Raw genomic sequence first — 20,658 nt, forward strand, 5'->3', positions numbered from 1 at the left:
GAGTTACCCAAAGAGGGTCCTAGAAGTTGCATATGAATGGCCATACTGGGTGAGACCAATGGTCCATTTAGCCCAGTATCCTGTCTTCCCACAGTGGCCAATGCCAGGTGATTCAGAGGGAATGAACAGAACAGGTAATCATCAAGTGGTCCATCCCCTGTCGCCCATTCCCAGCTTCTGGCAAATAGAGGCTAGGCACTAGGAACACTTTAGAGCATGGTTTTGCATCCCTGTCCATCCTGACTAATAGTCATCGATGGACCTATCCTCCATGAATTATCTATTTATTTTTTGAACCCTGTTCAACTTTATCTCTTATTTAAAAGTATTTGGGCACCTGTCTTCAACCATCTGAGGGCTTTGTTGAAACAAATGTGTTTATTAGCCCAAAAAAAGAGCTCAGTGGCCTAGCTGCAATTTAGCATTTCAATTCTCCACTGCCATTTTTGTACAGAGGAGTAAGTAGAAACAGGAGGAATGATTGAAGTGGAAGTCTATACAATGAGTTTCTAAACTGGCAAGGGACTCTGATGGACCGTTACGGAAAGGATCCCATCTGAAGAATTCCTTATCTGTTAGGGAGCCGGGCCCAAACCAGATTGAAATGGAGCAAGGACCACCCAGCTGACCTCAGTTGCCTTGTGGTACATAGAATGATGTACACTGTTATAAGTATCTCCAGTCCTAGGACAATAAATGTTTTATATGTCCGCAATAAGACCTTGCAGTATATCTGTTGGCTTGCTTATTTGCCACAACAGTGAGGAACGTTCAGCCAGTTTTGCATTGAAACACCCCAAGAAGAGGTTATCGTCACTGGGTGCTGATTCAGTCCTGAGCAGTCAAAATATGGATATTTTAAGCTATTGGGATTTCAGTTGCTGCCCTTATACAGTTATAGAGCATCATCCATAACTCCTTGTGCTTTCAGGTTTTGCTCTTCAATCTGTGCAGACTGCCATTGTAACTTATGGTGACTGATTGAGTGACTCTTTCTGCATGAGTCTTGGCTCATGCTCGCTGTCTTTTGAGTTTACTGTGATATAACCTTTAAATTGGGACATTTGCTTCAGGGTACAGATTCATCCTTCAGCACTGCACAGCAAATCATTATCTCTTTGAGCTAAATCCCTTTAAGTTCTCACAATTGCCCAAATAATTGGACTTTGAATTTCACAACCTGCTAAACCTGCCCCATCTTTCTCTCCCCTTCCCACCAACTTAGCCTTTTATTTTATCATGAATGTATGGAAAAAGAGTGCTTGAAAAGTCTTCCTACGCTAGTAGTATTGTTCTGGCTTGCAGAGCTGGTTCATTAGTTGGCTTATTGTAACTTGAAATTTGAGTGGCGAGGGAGAGATGGTTTAAGTGGAGACTTTGATTTCTGACCTGAAACTCACTCTCTCTCCAATTGGGGGAGAGTGTCTGCTTACTTCAAAAGCAAAACAAAAGATGCTTTGAATTCTGTACTGCATTTTATTGTGTACTAGCCTGTAAGCACAGTGCTAACCTCGCCCTAAGATATAGAAGGGCTTATTCCCCTGTTCATAAAATGCTATAGGCTGTTACATGTATGATATTTCTTTGTTCACTGAGTGTGGTGTTGACAGCTACCATCAGCAAGAGAAAGGAAATAGAAAACCTCCGGACAGCTTTATGCTTCTTTGGAGGTAAAACAACCTGTAGGAGTTGAGTAGTTCTCTGCCTCCCCCCACCCCCCATGTAAAGTTATTGCAGTTCAGCCTAATTCTCCCTCTGTTTATTACATCCCATTGTAACTACAAATATCTCAATGCTACATCATGCAAACTCCTTGGTTCCCGAGAGCAGCCTTGTGGAAAATCCAGCCGGCTCACTTGTTTTATGAGCTGATATGTAAATTTTCTCTGTGTAGATTGGGTGGGTTTTAAAACTCCATTGCTTTATCTGGCCCTTATTCCTGACCTGCTGGGAAAAGTTGCTATTAATGTGCTGCCTTATCTGCTTCATTCCCAAGCAGCAGCTTAGGGCTGACTATTTTTCTGTCATCTTCAGAAACAAGAGTTGAAATAAAAGAATCTGTCCGGGGCCATGATATCTTCATTATACAGACAATACCCAGGTAGGTACTTTCTGGCTTAATTTAAATCTGTGATCATGAGGATCCCGTCCACTGGAGTGTGCTTTGAATGTCCAGCTCAGTAGATTTGTTCTGAGGTTTCGGATCTACTTGCTTACAATAATTGTGTGTTTTTACTAGTGCTGCTGCCTTGATGTCCATTTCTGTTGGGAGGGTGGTGTTTTGCTGTCAAAATTCCCAGTGGATCAGTTGATTGTACCACAATCAGCTGAGAAGCTTTTCATCGGATAGGCTAAGTGTGCCACTTCAAGCAACAACAAATAAAACTGATGGCTGTGAATGAAAACTTGTCTGTTCTGTGCTATGTTGTCCTTGCAGACTCTATTGCTCAGTGATTTTGATTGGCACTTCCATTTCAGGATGTGTAATTTCCTCTGCCTTCCAATTACCAAGCAGCAGAGCTAGCAACAATAGGGGCTGTTGCTTTCATTACAGGTTGAATTACTCTTTCCTTTCCTTTGATTGTAATGATGTGAAACTGAATTAATGTTGAAGCTCTGACTGCTTCCTGTGCTTCCACAACATTGTACCATTCCATTCTGGCTCTTGGGTAGGCCTTAGGGTAGGGGTGGGCAAACTACGGCCCGGAGGCTGCATCCGGCCCTTCAGACGATTTAAACCGGCCCTTGAGCTCCTGCCGGGGAGTGGGGTTCAGGGCTTGCCCCCGCTCCGCACGGCTCCCAGAAGCAGCAGCATGTCCCCACTCTGGCTCCTACGCATAGGGGCAGCCAGGGGGCTCCGCACGCTGCCCCCGCCCCAAGCGCCGCCGCTGCAGCTCCCATTGGCAGCCGATGGGAGCTGCAGGGGCGGCGTCTGCGGATGGGGCAGCGCACAGAGCCGCCTGGCTACGCCTCCGTGTAGGAGCCGGTGTGGGGACATGCCACTGCTTCCTGGAGCTGCTTGAGGTAAGCGCTGCCCGGAGCCTGCAACCCTTACCCCCTCCAGCGCCCCAACCCCCTGCCCTAGCCCTGATCCCCCTCCTACCCTCCAAACCCCTCGATCTCATCCTCCTGCACCCCAGAGCCCACGCGGCCAGCCGGAGCCCTTACCCCCCCACCCTGCCCCAGCCCAGAGCTCCCTCCTGCACACTGAACTCCTCATTTCTGGCCCCACCCCAGAGCCTGCACCCCCAGCGGGTGACCTAAACCCCTCCCGCACCCCAATCCCCAATTTTGTGAGCATTATGACCTGCCATACAATTTCCATACCCAGATGTGGCCCTTGGACCACAAAGTTTGCCCATCTGTGCTTTAGGGCATTCCTCCTCAGGTGGGTCTACTTGTTTTCTAGGTTGGACTATACTGGCTTTGGGTTAGGAGGGCAAAGAAATACTGAAAGTCATGATGGGCTTAGAAAACCATCCACTACCCTGAGAATCTTGCTTGATTCCGGTAGAATAGGTGGATAGATGAAGTGTCAGCGAAGGCAAAGAGCTGAGTTTGAAGGTGTGCACTCATTGCTTGTTTCTTGCCAAGTGATTAGTGCAGTCAGTGAAAATCAGCGCTGGAGTATCTTTAAAAAAAAAAAAAAGGTAGTTGAAGTTAGGTCTCATACTATTCTTAAAGATGCAAAATTACCAGAGGTGAATATTGCATTGTTATTGGCGAGCAAAGTGAAAAAACTCATGTGCTTTCAGGGCTTTGCCCCAAGTTGCACATTCTGTTGTTGCATTGCTCACCAGCACTCAAGAACAAATTGATGGTGGAACATCTTATGAGCAGAAGCCTCTTCCAGTCTGCTCTGCAAACACAGTCCATATACTAAACAAGTCCAAATCATCCCCTTCCTAAGGCTTCATTAATAAAAATATCAATGACAACATAAGATCAGCTTGAATCTTTTCCCCAGGGTTGGCTGCTCTGAGGGTTCTTTTCTCAAAACTATTCAGCCTATACCTTAGATAGTCTATTCCCAGAAAAGCCATTCTCGCATCACTTACCTACAGGTGAGGAAATGAGCCTCCTCCCCGATTGATTAACCAGACCCACTATTTTTCCCCAGCAGGATCAAAACCTGCTAATAGAATGGGGGTGTTTGGGCAAACACTGCTGATTATATAAAACTGAGACAGCTGACGGATTTTAGTCGGGGAAATGACAACTCAAAATTTGAGCAGGCAGTAACTTAGGAGAAAACACAAATGTCTCACTAATTGTTGTCAACTTGTCAAGAATTTTGCCCTTCCCCAGACCTGACTTGATCATTCCAGTCTAAAAAATCTCTGCTCTTTTATCTTTGAATGAGTGTTGAAAGGACTTGTCCTCCAAATGAGCAGCCACTGTGATGCAGACAGGGTTCTTTATTCTTCAGCTTCATGTGTGCTTCACTGCGTTGCTTAGAGAGGACAAGCTGAAGGTTGTCTCCATTCTGCAGTAGATTTTAAGTCCACCAAGCAGGAGTGTGAGGAGAGGAAGTGAATGGATTATTGTTTAGCAACTTCCCATCTTGACAGACTCCTCAGCAGCACAAAACTTGATATTAAAATATTGTTCAAATACTATGTAATCATGCTGTAAGTAATAAAGATGGAAGAGTTGATAGTAAATTGAGATACCAGAAGCTAAGGTGAAGGTAGTGGGGTGTGAATGGAATGAGCTGCCAGGCTCCAGGAGTGTTGTTAAATGTTGCATAGTAGAATTACTCTTCTGTTGAGCTAGTTGTTTAGCCATGTCACTGGGTGCTCTACCCACCTTTGGAGCGCCTCCTTCTGGCTGCATCTGGGGATTAGCTCTGCCAGGCTGACACCCCTTTCTACAGTTGTACTTTGTCACTCTGTGTTTTGGGACACAACTTGTCCTGCTTCGTGGCTTGGCTCGCTGGCCAGGTCCCTGTAGTTTTCCCTTCCAGGGCAGGCTGCGTTCTCAAAGACTCTTGAGATCCACTGTCCCAGACAGTCTTCCCTTTCACTGCCCCTTAATGGTGCCACTTCTCCAGTGTCTGGCAAGGGAAGCCAGGCTCGCCGTCTACACTGTATTTCAGCCTAGGGACTCTGCACAGACCTCGACTGCTTGTTGTAATCTTAAGCCTTGCTGCTGTATCCCTGGGCTGCTTCCTACTTTGCCTTCTTTCACCCTGAGTGACTGCACCCTCTCTCTCTCTCTCTCTCTCTCTGCAGCCCCCTTTTACTCTCAGCTATTGGGCTTTATACAGGCCCTCTTGTTCCTGTGCAGCTGAACGTCCTCTTTATCGCTCCCTGGCTCCTTCTCCCGGTGCAGCCTATGCAGTTAGTTGACCCACCTTAACCCCATCAGGCCTTGTGTGGGATGGACACCCCATCACAAACCGCTAGAATAAATAACTTTGTGAATTTCACAAGGAAAGGTTGGAAAATCACAAAGGCTCCAGACTGCAGGAGTAATGGTGAAAGATAAAATATACTGTAAACAGGGAAACTGTTTAGATGCAGAGGCCATTCAGGAGGAGGTATATAGGCTAAGGCGTAAGAGCTGAGTGCGTAAATATGATTCATGGTGATAATCAAAAAATCCAGGGGTAATACAGTTTGTTGAACAACTTTGGTGCAGGCCCTTAGGGAATGAGTAGTAGTGCAGTACTTCCTCCAGAAAGGAGGGATGGCATAGACATAAGGAGGCAAAGGTGACAAGCCACGTAAATGAGTTTATTGCTTTTGTGCAATCTACTAAATTATTTACTCACCACAGTAGTTTCTCTTCTCCTTCCTCAGTTCTGTTCTGTTTGTCATATATGGGGTGGTTTCCTGAAAAGGAGAACCTAGCCACTGTCACGAAAGCCTTCAAAATCAGTGGTACTCAACCCTCATCTGTTTGTGTTTTTGTTTTTTTCCCCCCTGTGTTGTAAGAGTATAATTCAAGAGAAGGTGGTATAAAACATAAAGTTCCAAAGTGACCTTTAAACATGGGTTTTGTTTTTGTTTTTTAAAGCCAAAAATGTAACACCGATAGCATCTTTCTCTCACCTCCCAGCCCCACTGACATGGCTATGCCACTGAAGGAAATAAATGGTTCTTTGTTAGTTTGCCTTTCTGAGAGGCAGGGGGTTGTTTTATATAATTCTTGGCTGGGTGTTTCATCGCAAACAAAGCTTTCTTGTGTCTAAGTACCATTGTATATGCAGGCTGATGGAGCCAGCAGGCTAACAAATACTCAGAATGTTCACGAAGAACCATAAATAGAGGTTCATTTCCAGAGGACAGGGGAAGTAATGGAGATAAAGAAATGGGACTAGATAGTTGTAGAACACTTGACAAGCAAGAAACAAATCAGAAGTTGAATGGAATGTCACTTTGACAACTCTTGGTCTCAGTGCTCTCAGGGACGGTACCCTGGTGTTCAGGGGGAAAGTGGAACTCAGTGTGGTCAGAATGCTGTGACTGGATGAAGGGCAGTAATCAGTAGCCTGAGATGCCTGCAGTGGCTTCTGTGGAGCTGCAATAGACTTGTGGAAGACAGAACTTCATGAGTAGAGCCCTGCGCAGATACAAAAATGTGGAGCCACATCCGCCAGGATCAACCCACAATCCGCTAGCCGTCTTTTACCTGTATCCACAGTAGCAAGCTGTCTCACAAGGGCTAGCGAGGGGGAGAGGAGGGAGCAAGTGGGGGGGGCGGGGTCTTGCAGGGAAGAGGCAGCTTGAGGTTGGGGACCAGGGGTAAGGGGCAGCACAGGAGTGGGGTCTCAAGGAGAAGGGGCGGCGCGGGGAGGAGGGGCTGGGGGGGAAGGGGCATTGCGTGCTCCTGCCGGGGGGTTCACAAGCGACAGCACATGGCGGCAGCAGCAGTGCGTGTTGCACAGTGGGGCTGCCCAGGATCTGGCAGGATGGGTCTGCGACTGGGAGCACAGCCAGTGCTGCCATGATGGGGACGCTGGCGCTGCCCGAGGGGCCTGAGCTGCTGGACAGGAAGCAGTGCGGTGAGTGGGTGCTGGACAGCCCCAATTCTGACCTGCCACCCAACCCCAGCCACTGGCTCTGCCGCCAACCCCGAGCACCTGCGCCCCCCGGGCTGCCCAAGCCAGATGCTGCAGCCCAGGCACCGCTAGTGAGTAGAGCCCTGCGCAGTGGTATCTGCATCCTATCCACTAGCCGCAAAAGTGGTCCACGGATATGACATGGATATCTGCGGATTTGCAGGGCTCTATTCCTGGGAGTCTCAGAGTTGAGGTTTTATCATGACATTCCTCTTGCCCAGCATAGCTGCAATGTGCAGGAGGTCAGACGATGATCATGATGGTCCCTTCTGACCCTAATGACAGCTGGTTCACTTAGCTTTACTTGTTTAGGCTCTGTCACCAAATGACTACACAACTGTTCTGTACCCCACAAAAGCAGGCATATGTGGGGTGAAGATTGGTGACCTATTGCAGGACTGATTTATAATTTGAGATTTTGCCCATGATAGCTGGTATAATAGGGTGGGTAAGGTTGTCTTTGTTCTGAGGATATTACTGGATTTTCCACCCTGTGGTGCATATATTTTCCACAAGGCTCTAAATTGTCTTTCAGTCCTGAGTAGCTGAGTCAAAGCTTATTGGCAGGATAGGATAGAATGTTTGGTGAACAAGCCCACCATATTCAGTTGAAAGCAACACAGTGCTAGAAAGTCTCCTCATCCAAACTGGGCTCAAGGGAAGATTTGTGTAGTTAAAGCATAGCTGTCCAGTCAACATGGCAAAAGTTAGGCAAGATGAGTCTTTCTCACAGACCTCTGTCATGATCTGTGAATGTTTCACATACTGTACACCACTGTTTCCATGGGTCTACCCAATAGAAGCTGTTGCTTGGGGGGGTTTAGCACTGATAGGGTGATTTGATGCAGCCTGCCTCTCATTTCCTGAAAACATGAGTAGCACAGCGATGCTGGCCTCCAAGCAAAATATCACGTCTGCACGGCTTGGAGCTGGGCAAGGGAGGGGAAGTCACTTGTTGCCTTAAAATGTTCAATGTAAATGTAAAATGTTCCATGATTCAGATCCTAACTTAACTATACAGGCTGCAAAGGATGACATATTAGTTACAAAATCATTGCCCTCCAAAACGTTCAGTGTGAAATGTTAATTGTTGCAACAGTAATAGAATGCATCTTGTTTCTGGGCAGTGATGGAAGCAAGAGAAAAATCCCCAAAAGGATGTATTACAACAGGGGTATTAAACTAGAGATAGAAAATCTGATCTGTAGAACTAGAGATTCAAGGTCTTGTTCCTTGCATGCATGTTAGTTCCTGTGTGTAGAGCCCTGCAAACGCGTGCATATCTGCTTAATATCCGCAGACCATTTTTGCGGATAGTGCGTCGGATGCAGATACAACCATGCAGGTCTCTACTCACTGGTGGCACCTGGCCCGCGGCGTCTGGCTCGGGCAGCCTGGGAGGCGCAGCAGGTCGGGGTCAGGGCTGTCCAGCACCCGCTTGCCATGCTGCTTCCTGTCCAGCAGCTCGGGCCCCTCAGGCAGCGCTGGCTGCATTCCCAGGCCTATCCCGCTGGCTCCTGGCCCGGCCGGCCCGGCACCCCTCCGCTCCACTGTGATGCAACACGCACTGCTGCTGTCGCTCGTGAGCCCAAGGGAGCAGAACACGATGCGATGCCCCTTCCCCAGCCCCCGCCCCACCCCTTCTCCTTGAGACACTGCCCTCGCGCTGTCCCTTACCCCCAGTCCCCACCCTTGCCCTGCCTCTTCCCTGCAAGACCCCACCCCCCCTCGCTAGCTAGCCCTTGTGAGGTGTGAGACAGCTTGCTGCTGAGGGTGCGGATGTGGATACAGGTAAAAGTTGGATTGCAGATCGGATCGTGGTTGATCCTGGCGGATGCAGATCCACTTTTTTATATCTACGCAGGGCTCTACCTATGTCCTTTAGTTCTTAGGAAGTAGCTTGTAATTATGATCCGGTTCTTACTGTGTGTTCTGCTGGCACACTCTCTCTCTTAGGTGGAAAAATGGATATTGTAGATACCAAGGCTAGATGAGACCACCTTGATCATCTAGTCTGACCTCCTGTATAACGTAGGCCATAGAACTTCCCCGAAATAATACCTGTTTGAAATAAAGCATATATATTAGAAAAAATCATGTTGGGGGGAGTTTGTTAAATATATGTTGTCAGAACTTGTGGCCTAAGACCTGATCTCTCTTCTTTGAGAGTATCTCAAGAGACACTGGTTCATGGGATCTATACACACTGCTGTGACCAGAAGATCCAACTTCTTTATCATGGTCCTCTGTAATGCAATTTGAGCCTTCAGAGCTTCCTGTTTCTCACAGTAAAGCTCATTTACATTTTCACCTCTAACAATGAGCAAAACAAAATACTAACATAGAGATCAATGAAGTATTAGAGAAAGATATCACTTTGATACTTTCTGGAAGAAACTTTTTCTTCCAGACAAAGTTACAGCAGGGTGTGTTGATCTAAGATAATTTGTTTCTATGTAAAACCAACTGCCACATGTAGAACAAATTCCCTCCTTTTAGGCACCTTGACAAGCATTGAGTTATTATACCACTAAGTTCCATAGCAAAAATAGCATAAATAGTAACAATGAACTTCTGCGTAAGAGAGCTTGATCTGTTGTTAAAGTTGATTGAAGATCTATGGTTTTAAGTATATTTAACTCAACAAATGCCACGAGCAGAACCTCATTTTCTCTATAGCTGACAGCCTGAGCAGTAAAAGGTGTGGAAGGTTGTAAACAAGAAAAAGGAAGGGATAAGAGTTAAGTGTGGGAAGTGGTAGCTCTCAATTCCACTTTGGTAGCTCAGTGGGCTACTGAGCTACAAGCAAGTTTAGCTTTATCAAATCACATGTGACATTCATAGCAACAAAAATTGAGGGTTTATCCAAAAAAGGCTCAAAGCAAATTACTTTTTGAACACTAAGCAAAGAAGCTAGAGACTGTGGGAGGGAATTGTTATCAGAGTTCTTCTACACTAATATTTGGAATGGTTTTCAAACCTCTCTTAGAGATGTGAACACTGCTGTAATGGAATTGTTGATAATGGCTTATGCACTGAAGACTTCCTGCGCCAGGAATATTATTGGGGTCATCCCTTACTTCCCCTATAGCAAACAAAGCAAAATGAGGAAGAGGGGCTCCATAGTCTGCAAACTGCTAGCTTCTATGCTGGCCAAAGCAGGTGAGTGTGTCGTGCAAGGAGGCAGCAGGAATTTTAGCCTCTATAACTTGTTCAACTACCATGCACCCCTGGGAATCAACTGCCCTTCCCTACCTCCCCCCTCACACTTGGGGACTTGTCCCCAAGTCCTCGGCCTACGTTGGGGGAACTAACATTTGTTCAGCTGTCTTTTTACAGTTGTATCTGGGGATGATTCACAAATATCTGATTAGGAATGCTGTATTGATCTGCCTATGCTATGCTCTTTCTGGTGCTGTGTTTTTTATAATAGTGTGGCTGGTTGTCAGTACTTGCTTCAAAGCTTTTTCTTCTACCAGCTTATACATCTGTTAAAATGTGGCATACAATATATTGACATAGGATAATTTAGAGACCATGAAATTTGGAGACGCACAGATTATATATTCCAGAAATTGTATCAGAGGATAGGAGAGGCTATTTGGTGATTCACTCTTTTTTGCGTTTTTAGGTTTAACACACATTATCACTATGGATCTTCATCAAAAGGAAATCCAAGGCTTCTTCAGCTTTCCAGTAGACAACTTAAGGGCATCCCCTTTCTTGCTTCAGTATATACAGGAAGAAGTAAGGTTACTCTAGTTTTATCTATACTTGTTTGCATTTAACCTGTACTTGACATGATATAGCATTGTTCATTCTGTTGCTTACACAAGAATTGTTTTGTTGGGCTAGACTGATGGTCAGTCTGTTCCTGTAGTCTGTTTCTGACCGAGAACAATACCAAATGCTTTCCAGGAAAGTGTGAAATAGACCAAATTGTGCAATACTGTAGCAGGTTGGAAACTATTTCCTGATCAAAACTGGAGATAAGGCCATGCTCTGAAGTATGAATTTCATTGTTTTAGACAATTGTTTTCTTAGTGTCATTTGAGATACTGTTCTTACTCATGCCTTTAATCATTTTAAAATCCTATTAAGCTGTTTCTCTCACTGTGAAGTGGATGGTTTGGTGAGCTGAATTATAGCTGGACTTTATGCTATACTGTTTCCAGCAGTGCTATGCAAAGGTGTGGAGGCAATTTGTTTTATTTAGATATTCAGAAAGTATGATCTGGATCCCAGCAAAATCATGCAGACTGCAAGAGTGATGCTTTTTAGTAGAGTGCCCAGGATCTCTGGAATAGCACGTTTAAATGCTGGCAGAATCAACTCATCCCTTCATTCAGGATAAGTAGAGTACAGTGCATCTTCCATGTCTGGCCCTTTCCTTAAGTTGTCTTTGGACCAAAAAAAAAATATTTTCCCATCTCTTTCCCCCCACCCCCACCCCCCGTTCTCATGCAGTATATGCTGTGAACCACTTGACTTCTGCCCTCCATTTCAGGGTATGTCTACACTGGAGCTGGAAGTGTAACTTCTGTCTCTGGTAGATACACTCATGCTTGCTCTGATCAAGCTAGTGCACTTCTGTTTCTAGTGCATCTGCTTGTGCTGGGCCAGGCTTGCCAACCCTAAGTATTCAAGCAGTTAGCCTATCTTGCCACTTGTGCCACCATGGCTACACTTCTGTCATTAGCACGCTAGCTCAATCGGAGCTAGTGTAGGTATGTCTGCATCCAATGTAGATGTACCCAAAGAAGTAGCTGCGTTTGGCAGTGTGCACTTTGTACAGTTGTTGAAGCCAATAAAGAAAGGTGGTGTAGAACTACAAAATGTCTTTTTAGTAGTGAGTTCCATGACCTAATTGTATTGCATGAAGAATTCTGAGTATTAAAGTTTAATTTGAGTACTGTGTCCTATTGTGGGGCAGGTTATATACAAATGCCTGACTGCCCTTCTTTATATCACTGGTGTTAGCATGGAATTATCTCCTTTTATTAGTACTACAGCATGAGGTTCCCCAACTGTTGCACTTGATTGTAAAGATGTGTAGACAATTGTTGTTCCTAACTCATTACAATTTGGGTGAACAAGTACTGTACCTAGTACTAGACTCACTACTTACATGTTAGTAATCTTTTTCTTTTTAATCCAGATTCCAGATTACAGAAATGCAGTTATTGTTGCCAAATCCCCTGATGCAGCGAAAAGGTAAATAGACTCTTCCTGGCTGTCAGGGTGTACATTTGATAAAACCTGCTGTGATCTGGTAGTATGGAGTACATGTCGAAATGCAGAGTCTCCTAACTGAGACAGTAAACTTGTCTGTCAAACTGTTTTGCAGTAAAATGCTGGATTCAAACTTAGTGCTGCCAACCTTTGAGGTGCAAGTGTCTGGATTGTCACACAACTGACCTTTGCACTTGGCGGGGAAATGCCCAGATTTAGAGCTCCCAACAGCTGGCGTATTGAGCAGTTTCTATTTACCTGGGTATTCGAGAATGTCTGAGCTTCTCACACATTTAAGGAGTCATAGAGCCAGTACTGGGCACAGTCAGATTACATAGTCACACCTGTTGCCTCTATCCAATGCTAATGTGGAGATTGCCATTAGGAGGAAGTGGCACCTAGCCCATGGCCCACACCATGGTACAGTGGTGGTTGCCGTAAGGGTCTGTGTTTGAATCAGCAGGCCTGAGAAGGCAGTGGCAGTCAGCTTGTCATAGGGAGAGGATGCGGAGGAACACCAAGAACCTCCTGGTGATGGAATGGCGAGGTAGAGAAGAGGGGAGGTACTGGGCGTTGGGCTATTTGAAGAAGATGGGTTTGAAAAGGCAGTTCTTCCCTAGCACCAATCCTACACATTTTGCTAGGAAGTGGAAGGAGCTTGTCTGGAAGTTGAGTGGCACAGTGGTAGAGTCCTAAATTCCCTGTTGATTGTAGGCAAGGATTAAACATGTGTGATTAAAAAGTATACCAAGCCAGAGGGCCTTTCCAGAGGTGTTCTCATGTATCCCTCTAACCTGTTCTGGTTTTCATGCAGGGCTCAGTCTTATGCCGAGAGACTGCGTCTGGGACTAGCAGTGATCCATGGAGAGGCTCAGTGTACGGAGCAGGACATGGATGACGGCCGCCACTCTCCCCCAACTGTCAAAAATGCCACTGTGCACTCTGGCCTAGAGCTGCCCTGTAAGATTAGCACTCCGTCTCCATTTAACTTTTGATCAATGGGGGAAGGCATGGTGATGGGAACTTGCTGTCTGCTTCATTTTACTGATATAAACCAGGGGTTCTCAAATTGGGGGTCAGGACTCCTCAGGGGGTTGCGAGGTTATTACATGGGGGGTCGCGAGCTGTCAGCCTCAATTCCAAACCCCGCTTTGCCTCCAGCATTTATAATGGTGTTAAATTTATAAAAAAAAAAAAAGTTTTTAATTTATATGGGGGGGTCGCACTCACAGGCTTGCTGTGTGAAAGGGGTCACCAGTACAAAAGTTTGAGAACCACTGATATAAACTATACCAGTGCAACTTCTCATGTAGACAAGGTTGAAGTTAGATCTGAAGACCTTGTCTACACTGAGGTCTTTGTCAAATCTCCCACTGTTACACTAGTCCCAGTGCAGCTTCAGCTGGCGTTAGTGCCGGGAGAATGTGACAAACATCAATGTAGAGACAGCATTTATTCATCAGTGAGTGGCAAAATTATTCATGTTAATGAAATAAACTTGACTTCTAACCATCTTATTGAAATACCAAAGGGAAATTTGCAAGGGAATAGCCACTGAGCTGAGAGATTGTTGGGTGGGTAGCCCTTTTCTCCTTTTGGGTGCAGTCTTTTTTTTGTTTGTTTTTTTGGCTGCTGTCCTTTGAATGTGGAGGCTGTGCCCTAGAACTACAGCAGCCTTTATAATAGCCTTGTCCGTACTGGGAACAAAACCTTGCTAGTTAGTGTCATTTAGATATTGTTTCTGGGAGCATTCTAATGTGACTTGTTTGGTCAGTATGAATAAGGGTCTTTCTAAGAACTTTTGGAACTCAGAATGCTACCTTGTATGCTCTCTCTATCCTCACCCTTGTATTAGCCGGCAGCACAGTTTTATAATGTTGTTTTTAGGTCCAGAATCCTAAAAAAACTGTTCTAAGGAACTATGCTACTATCCTGCTAGCAACATCAGGATTCAAACAGTGGTAGCAGTACTGATAAGGGGAAAAAAATCCAACTGTTTCCCTTCCCTCTTAGCTGTCCAGGTACATGTTTTTGGGCCCTAAGGTTAGGGTTTAGAGTCATGGATGCGTTGTGTGTGTATGTATGTGAGACTAGAGCAAGGTGGAGGGTGGGGAGGAAAGCGGGGGAGGAGACATGGACAGGTACCTCAGCTGCAGAAAGCAACATTCCATCAAGCAGATTAGCTCAGTGATATCTGTCTCTGCAGAGGTTACCAATAGCGTAGATGGTCCAGTGCTTGCAGAATGATAATGAACACATAACCAAGAGAGTGTGTTCCTCTCTTGTCCTTGATGTGATGTTTAGAGATCAACATCCTTCATGCATTAGCTAGTTACGATGCTGAGACAAAGTGGGTACAAAGGAAATTGTCATTGTCACAAGTGTTAGTATAACAAGTACACACTTAAAGGACATATTGAAGCTAGCAGGAGTCTCTTCTTGGCTTCTGACAGCAAATGTTAGTCTATGATTTTTGTCCTCTTGCAAGCATTTTTCCTTCCTGTTTCTAATGGGAACTGAAATTTAACATAGGTGCTTTGGTCTGTTTCCTTGATTCCGAGGTATGGGTGGAATTTTTTTACTCGTTAGTATAACTAGAGTATTACTCCTGAGGGAATTCTGTGCCTAAAAATGATGCGCACATTTTAAAATTCTGCAAATTTTATTTGTTAATAAATAAATGTGGCTCCAGCATGGCAGTGGGGCGCACAGGCCACTGGCTGCATTGAGGTGGGAGATCACCCTGAAGCCCCCACCTCCCACGGTATAGGGACTTGGCAGTGAGGCTGCACATGACCCTGACACAGTGCAAGAGCTGGGCCTGCCGCAGAAACACCCCAGGACCCTGCCCCTCTGCACCAGGTATGGGTGGGCAGGCTCATCCCAGCAGGATCCAAGTGTGGAGGGGCTTAGTGTGGGGAGATCCAGGTGTGGGGTGAGAGGTTTCTGTGTGGGGCAATCTGGGTGCAGGCGCTTCAGTGGGAGATCTGGATGCACAGAGGCTTGTTGTGGGGTTCTGGGTGCAGGGGCAATGGGACGCTGCAGGGGATCCAGGTGAAGGTGGTTGGGGCTCGGGGGGTGGGGGGGGCTGGGTATGGGCAGATGGGGCTTGGCAGGGGGTTCTGGGTGTGTGGGGTCCAGTGGGGAGTGGTGGTCCTGGTGCTGAGTGGAGTGGGGCTTGATGGGGTGGGGGTCCAGGTGCAGCTGGTCGGGGATCAGTGGGGTGGGGGTCTGGGTGTGAGCGGCTCGTTGGAGGGGTCCGGGTGTAGCGCTTGTCAGGGTGAGAGTTCAATGGGCCTGCTTAACGGAGGAGCCCCAGCTACTGCTGAGGAGATGCCACATGCTGGGCTCCTACTTCCCCCTGTGATGCCCCTATCCCCTTTTCTTCTCTATCCCCTTCCCCTCACTCCCACATTCCTCTCCCCCTGCCCTATTCCACCTCCTCTTCTCCCCCCCCCCCCTTACCCAGCCCCACTGCAGAATAGAAAACAGGAAGGCTCCCAGCACACAGAAGGGAAGCACCACTGGCACAGGACCCAGGCGGCACCGTTCAGCTGCAGAGTCAGCTGTGCGGGGACCCAGACAGCCTCTGTCAACTGGGCAGCTCTCCGCTTGCAGAATGAGGGGGGGCAGTGGCATGTAACCCTCTGTGCCCCCTAAAAAACTGCATTCATGGTCCCCACCCACCCCCACGTGGCTTCCCTACTGTTTTCTGCAGGGAAACATAGGAAATCTGCAGGGGGAAGTGGGGGGTGGGTGGGTTCTGTGGGTGCACAGTCCCGCAGAATCCCCCCAGGGATAGAGCATGTAGATCTTGCGTCAAGGCTTACGTGGATGGTGATTGCAGATTTTAAAGAACTTGAAAATCCAAAGAGATTCTTTATCAGATAATAAGTCTTCAAATACATTAAGGGCTGTAATAAACAGGACTGTGGTCAGTTGTTCGCCATGTCCACTGAAGGTAGGACAGGAATTAATGGGTGTAATCGACAGCAAGGGAGATTTAGGTTAGATATTAAGAAAAATTTTCTAACTATAAGGATAGTTAAGCTCTGGAATAGGTTACCAGGGGAGATTGTGGAATCCCCCTCATTGGAGGTTTTTAAGATCAGGTTGGACAAACACTTGTCAGGGTTGGTCTACGTTTACTTGATCTTGTCTCAGTGCAGGGGGCTGGACTTGATGACCTCCCCAGGTCCCTTTCAGCCCTACATTTGTGATTCTGTAACAGACTTAAGGTAGATCAGATTTGCGGCTTAAATTGAGTGCTCCTTAATGGTAGCCTGCACATAGGTTTGTCCAATCTGGTTTCAGGGGAGAAATGTTTTCAGTCCATTGTTATCAAGACATGAGCTCAGCTGGTGTTTCTCACCTTCCTCCTTATTTATCTATCCTAGAAATTTGATGCCTGACTAATTAATTACCTTGCATTCTTCAGTGCCTGAAACACAAATGTAAAACAATCAAATTATGCTACTCTGAAGTTGACTAAAAAGGGGAAACATAGGGTCAATTTCTGGGGTGAGCCTTGCTCCTTGCCTGTAGTGCTTCTATGTAAATTATTTGTTGATTCTCTGCAGCCTTTGAGTCTTACTTGCTACCTGGTTTTGAGCAAGTGCTGGGCTCTGTTAGCTAGGCTACAAAACAACAAAGAAGTATCTGTTTCACGAAAAATCCATGAAGTCTGTAATTTGTAGCGAGTACCATGTATTTGCTCTTCACTGTGCTAAAATTAAAGTGCAGTTGGAGTTAGGAAAAGTGGCATATTGAGGTCCTGTATCGATCCTCTGACTCTTCCTGATCCAATTAGTTCTGTTTACAAGTCCAGAGGTTTTTCCAAAATGCCACTTCAGCAAAACCCTTAGGTTCTGAATAACGCTGGATTTTTTTTTCTTCCTCTTGCACCAGTAACAAAAATAACCGGACATGGAAGTTTCCTGCTAGTTTTGATGGTGAAGCAGAATAGAATCTAACTAGCTCTCCTACAGTGTTATAAAACATAGCATACACTACTAACCTAGAACTTGGGTTCCCTTGAGCCAAAAGGGTCAGAAAATGTCCTTAGTTGCCAAAGGAGGGAGCAAAGTCTCCAGAATTACATCCTTGATTCTGTAGAAGCCCCTCTGGATATAAGGTAGGCACTAGAAAGTTGGGGTATTCCTGGGAAGGAGCCGCTCACCTGGACATATGCTCCTTTCTGTAGAGCGTGGATTTCCCACCAGAAATCGGTGCAGAACTTCCAGTTTTGTGAGCTAGAGTGGTGGTTGAACAGACAGAATGGTGTCTGTGTCCAAGGCTATATCTACACTGCAGCTGGGAAGTATAATGCTCAGCTCCGGTAGACGTACATAACTAGCTGTGATAGAGTTAGTGCTCTAAAAACAGCAGTGTGGTCACTGCAGCTCAGACTAGCCACGCAAGTACAACCCTGTCTGAGATACTAGATATGTAGTCGGGGCTAGCCCAAGCTGCTGCCTTTGCCTCCACAGTCATGCTGCTGTTTTTAGTGTGTGAGCTTGAACAGAGCTAGCGTGTGACTGTCTGCCCAAGCTGGGAATTACGCCTCTCAGGTGCAGTGTGGATGTGACCTAAGTGGGAGTAGGACTCAGAGACCTACATGGAGATGCATGGCCTTCTGCAAAGATAACTATGGTCCATGCAGTTGTGGGTGGGCTTCCTAGTGGGTCAGCTGGCCTTAGCCACATTTACTCTTGGCCCAAACACCAGCTCCTATGGGACTATTTGCCTTTACTTCATGGGTCCTGCTCCTGGTTCATGTTTTACCCTCCTGCCAGAGAGCATCGCAGGACCCACTGTCTGTTTGACTCAGCGACACATGGGAAAGTTATATTGTATTAAAGTGCCATAGTTGGACACTTTTTACTGCACTTCTTAAACTGCTCTGCTAAAAATTCAAAATACCAGAAACCTTTGAGCCCTTAATACAGGACATCCCTATAAGGCTGTTCTGTTTTGTATTTGTAGCTGTTTATGGAGCCTTTGTGTTCAAGCTTGTTGTGCTTTAACAAATGCACATAAGTTTGTGCTTGCCGACTCTCCCTTCTGAAAATGTGTGTAACATGTTAAATCGTTCAGGTAGCCTTTTGGCTTGCTACCAGATGTATGTAAGCAATATGCCACTCAAACCAACAACCAGGCTGTCATAAGCAAAGGCACTAGGGTAAAAAAACTGAGTGAACTTGTGGGCCTTTTTCCTCTTCTGTATTTAGAATGGGGGCGTAAAAAAAAAAATCTGTACTCATCTAGATGCATCACTTTGCATAACTATTTGTCATTGGTTCTTCTGTTGTCCTGTTGTAAATACAGCATTATTTTACTTGGTGAATGTAAGTTTAACACACACAAACTGTGATAACTTTTTGTTGCCTCTGAACTGAAGCCACCACAAGATTCCTTAAAAAGTATTGGCCACTGAATGAGAACAGCAAGTTTGAGCACAAGTTAATGCCATTTCCTTATGCCAGATGAAATGATTTTTTTAACTCTTAATGAAGTGTGATAATTGTATCCAGCACTTAAATCAGAGGAATAAGCCTTTACAAAGATTAGGGCTTTTTGCTGAGCAATTGGGTTTTTCCACATATTCTCTGAAACATTTTTCATGTTCCTATTTATAAAAATGACTACTCTTCATTTGGTGTATGACCCTTTAAAAATATATATATACTAGAAACGCTAAAACCAGCTTCCTGACTCTTCAGAAGCAGTTGCAGTCCTTGGACCAGACTTTGATCTTGGTTACATCCCTGTAAATATAATTAATTAGAGTGACTCTGGGCTTACACCAGAGTAACTGATATCCAAGTCTGGCCTACTTTTTTTTAAACTTTGTTTGCCTCTTTCAGCTACATAGAAACAAAGGTTTTGTACCTGGGAGGAAAATGTTCACTTACTATTTAGAGCAATTTTTCAAGCCACCATCTCCCAGCAGTTCTGACTTGTAAATGTCACTATGACTAAGGTTTTTGGAGAAGGAGAAACTGACCACAATGACTTCGGCATGTTTTTTACCTCACACTGGAGCAATCGAAGTTCTTTTGAGATTTGATGTGGTTATGGGTGGATATTGGCTTGCAATTTTTTTTTTCTTTTCTTTACAGAGCTAATTGATCAAGAAAAAGGGAGAACAGCTCTTTAGGAATCGGGTAGGTCTACATGCTGCCTACCCTACTTTAAAAAAAAATATAAAAAAATATATAGCATTTAAATGTAGAGAAGGAAGGAAGGACACTAATTGCTGCTAATATTGGTAGCTGACTGTCAAAACTCTGAGCATAGTTTGGAGATGAAATTACTGGTAAGGAATGCTTCATTTGTTATGCAATGCAAAGGTGCAAACTCCAGATGAAGAGTTACATGTTTGCCAGTAAAATAGTGCTGAATTTCAACTCTAAGATCCATTCACCATCCTTCTGAAAGGAATTCTCTCTGGCCTGTCTGCTGTAAGCAGAACCCTGTTCATCTCTGGAATGTATGTTAAGGTTGGGATGGGAGCCAGATTTAATCCTTTGGGCATTTGATAACTCAGTCCTTCCTACCAAGAGTTTTGTTATCTAAACTAGATTAATAATTAATCAAAACTGGTAGGTAGGGCCTGCAGTTGAAATATTTTAGCCTGCTTATCTCTTGTGAAGTTTAATCCTGGTTTATTAAGAGTACCCTTCCTCCTGCCCTCCCCTTTACATGAGAACTGTTTTTTTCCCTTTACACTCTTGTCTCTCTATGTATTGGCAAGCAAGCTGTAGAAAACAATTCTAGAGCGACTCTGGAATCTCTGCTTCAAAGAGCACTTCAGTTAGGACTCAGGCTAGCTGCCTAACTGAGATGTTAAACTAAAATTCAGCACTGACTGACTTATTCTGTTCAAAACATAAATCTTTGGCCTTTTTAAAATTTGAGTAAGGTTTAAAGGAAAATGAGTCCTTTACATGAGACTCCTTACACTATACTGTTTTATATGCTTCATGTAGTAGCCGTATACATTTGAAACTGTGGTCCCCATAAATCACATTTATCGTACACCTAAATCTACCTCACCTATACTCTGCCACATATCCACCTCTGCCAAAGCTACTAACATTCCAAACTACAGAGTATCTTAGACATCATTTTAAGACTATTCTATTAGTCTGTGCAAGAGGGGTATTTTCAGTCAGTTTAAGGTGAGATATCCTGATCCAGTATGACTAAAAGTGATTTCCTTACCATTAGCTTAAAATCCCTTTTTTTGGTAATAGGATAAGGCTTTTCTTTCTGCCCTGGTAGAATGCTAGGTATTAGACAAGTGCATACATTTTGTAACAATATATTCAAAACATTATTTTTTAGGTGTCTGAAAG

The 20,658-nt window shown here is 45.1% G+C and overlaps 1 protein-coding gene across 2 annotated transcripts in view; it reads left to right on the forward strand.

The window, feature by feature from the left end:
• Positions 1-20,658, forward strand: part of PRPSAP1 (phosphoribosyl pyrophosphate synthetase associated protein 1) — a 42,502-nt gene that overhangs the window by 13,450 nt on the left and 8,394 nt on the right. For both annotated transcript variants that reach the window (XM_065415388.1, XM_065415387.1), the window contains 5 exons: positions 2,035-2,101; positions 10,056-10,228; positions 10,698-10,813; positions 12,225-12,280; positions 13,113-13,258. In XM_065415388.1, the coding sequence (XP_065271460.1) occupies positions 2,035-2,101; positions 10,056-10,228; positions 10,698-10,813; positions 12,225-12,280; positions 13,113-13,258 (558 nt within the window). The remainder of the gene's footprint in view (positions 1-2,034; positions 2,102-10,055; positions 10,229-10,697; positions 10,814-12,224; positions 12,281-13,112; positions 13,259-20,658) is intronic.

Source organism: Emys orbicularis, chromosome 13 (genome assembly GCF_028017835.1).
Source record: "Emys orbicularis isolate rEmyOrb1 chromosome 13, rEmyOrb1.hap1, whole genome shotgun sequence".
In the NCBI taxonomy this organism is placed as follows: domain Eukaryota; kingdom Metazoa; phylum Chordata; order Testudines; family Emydidae; genus Emys; species Emys orbicularis.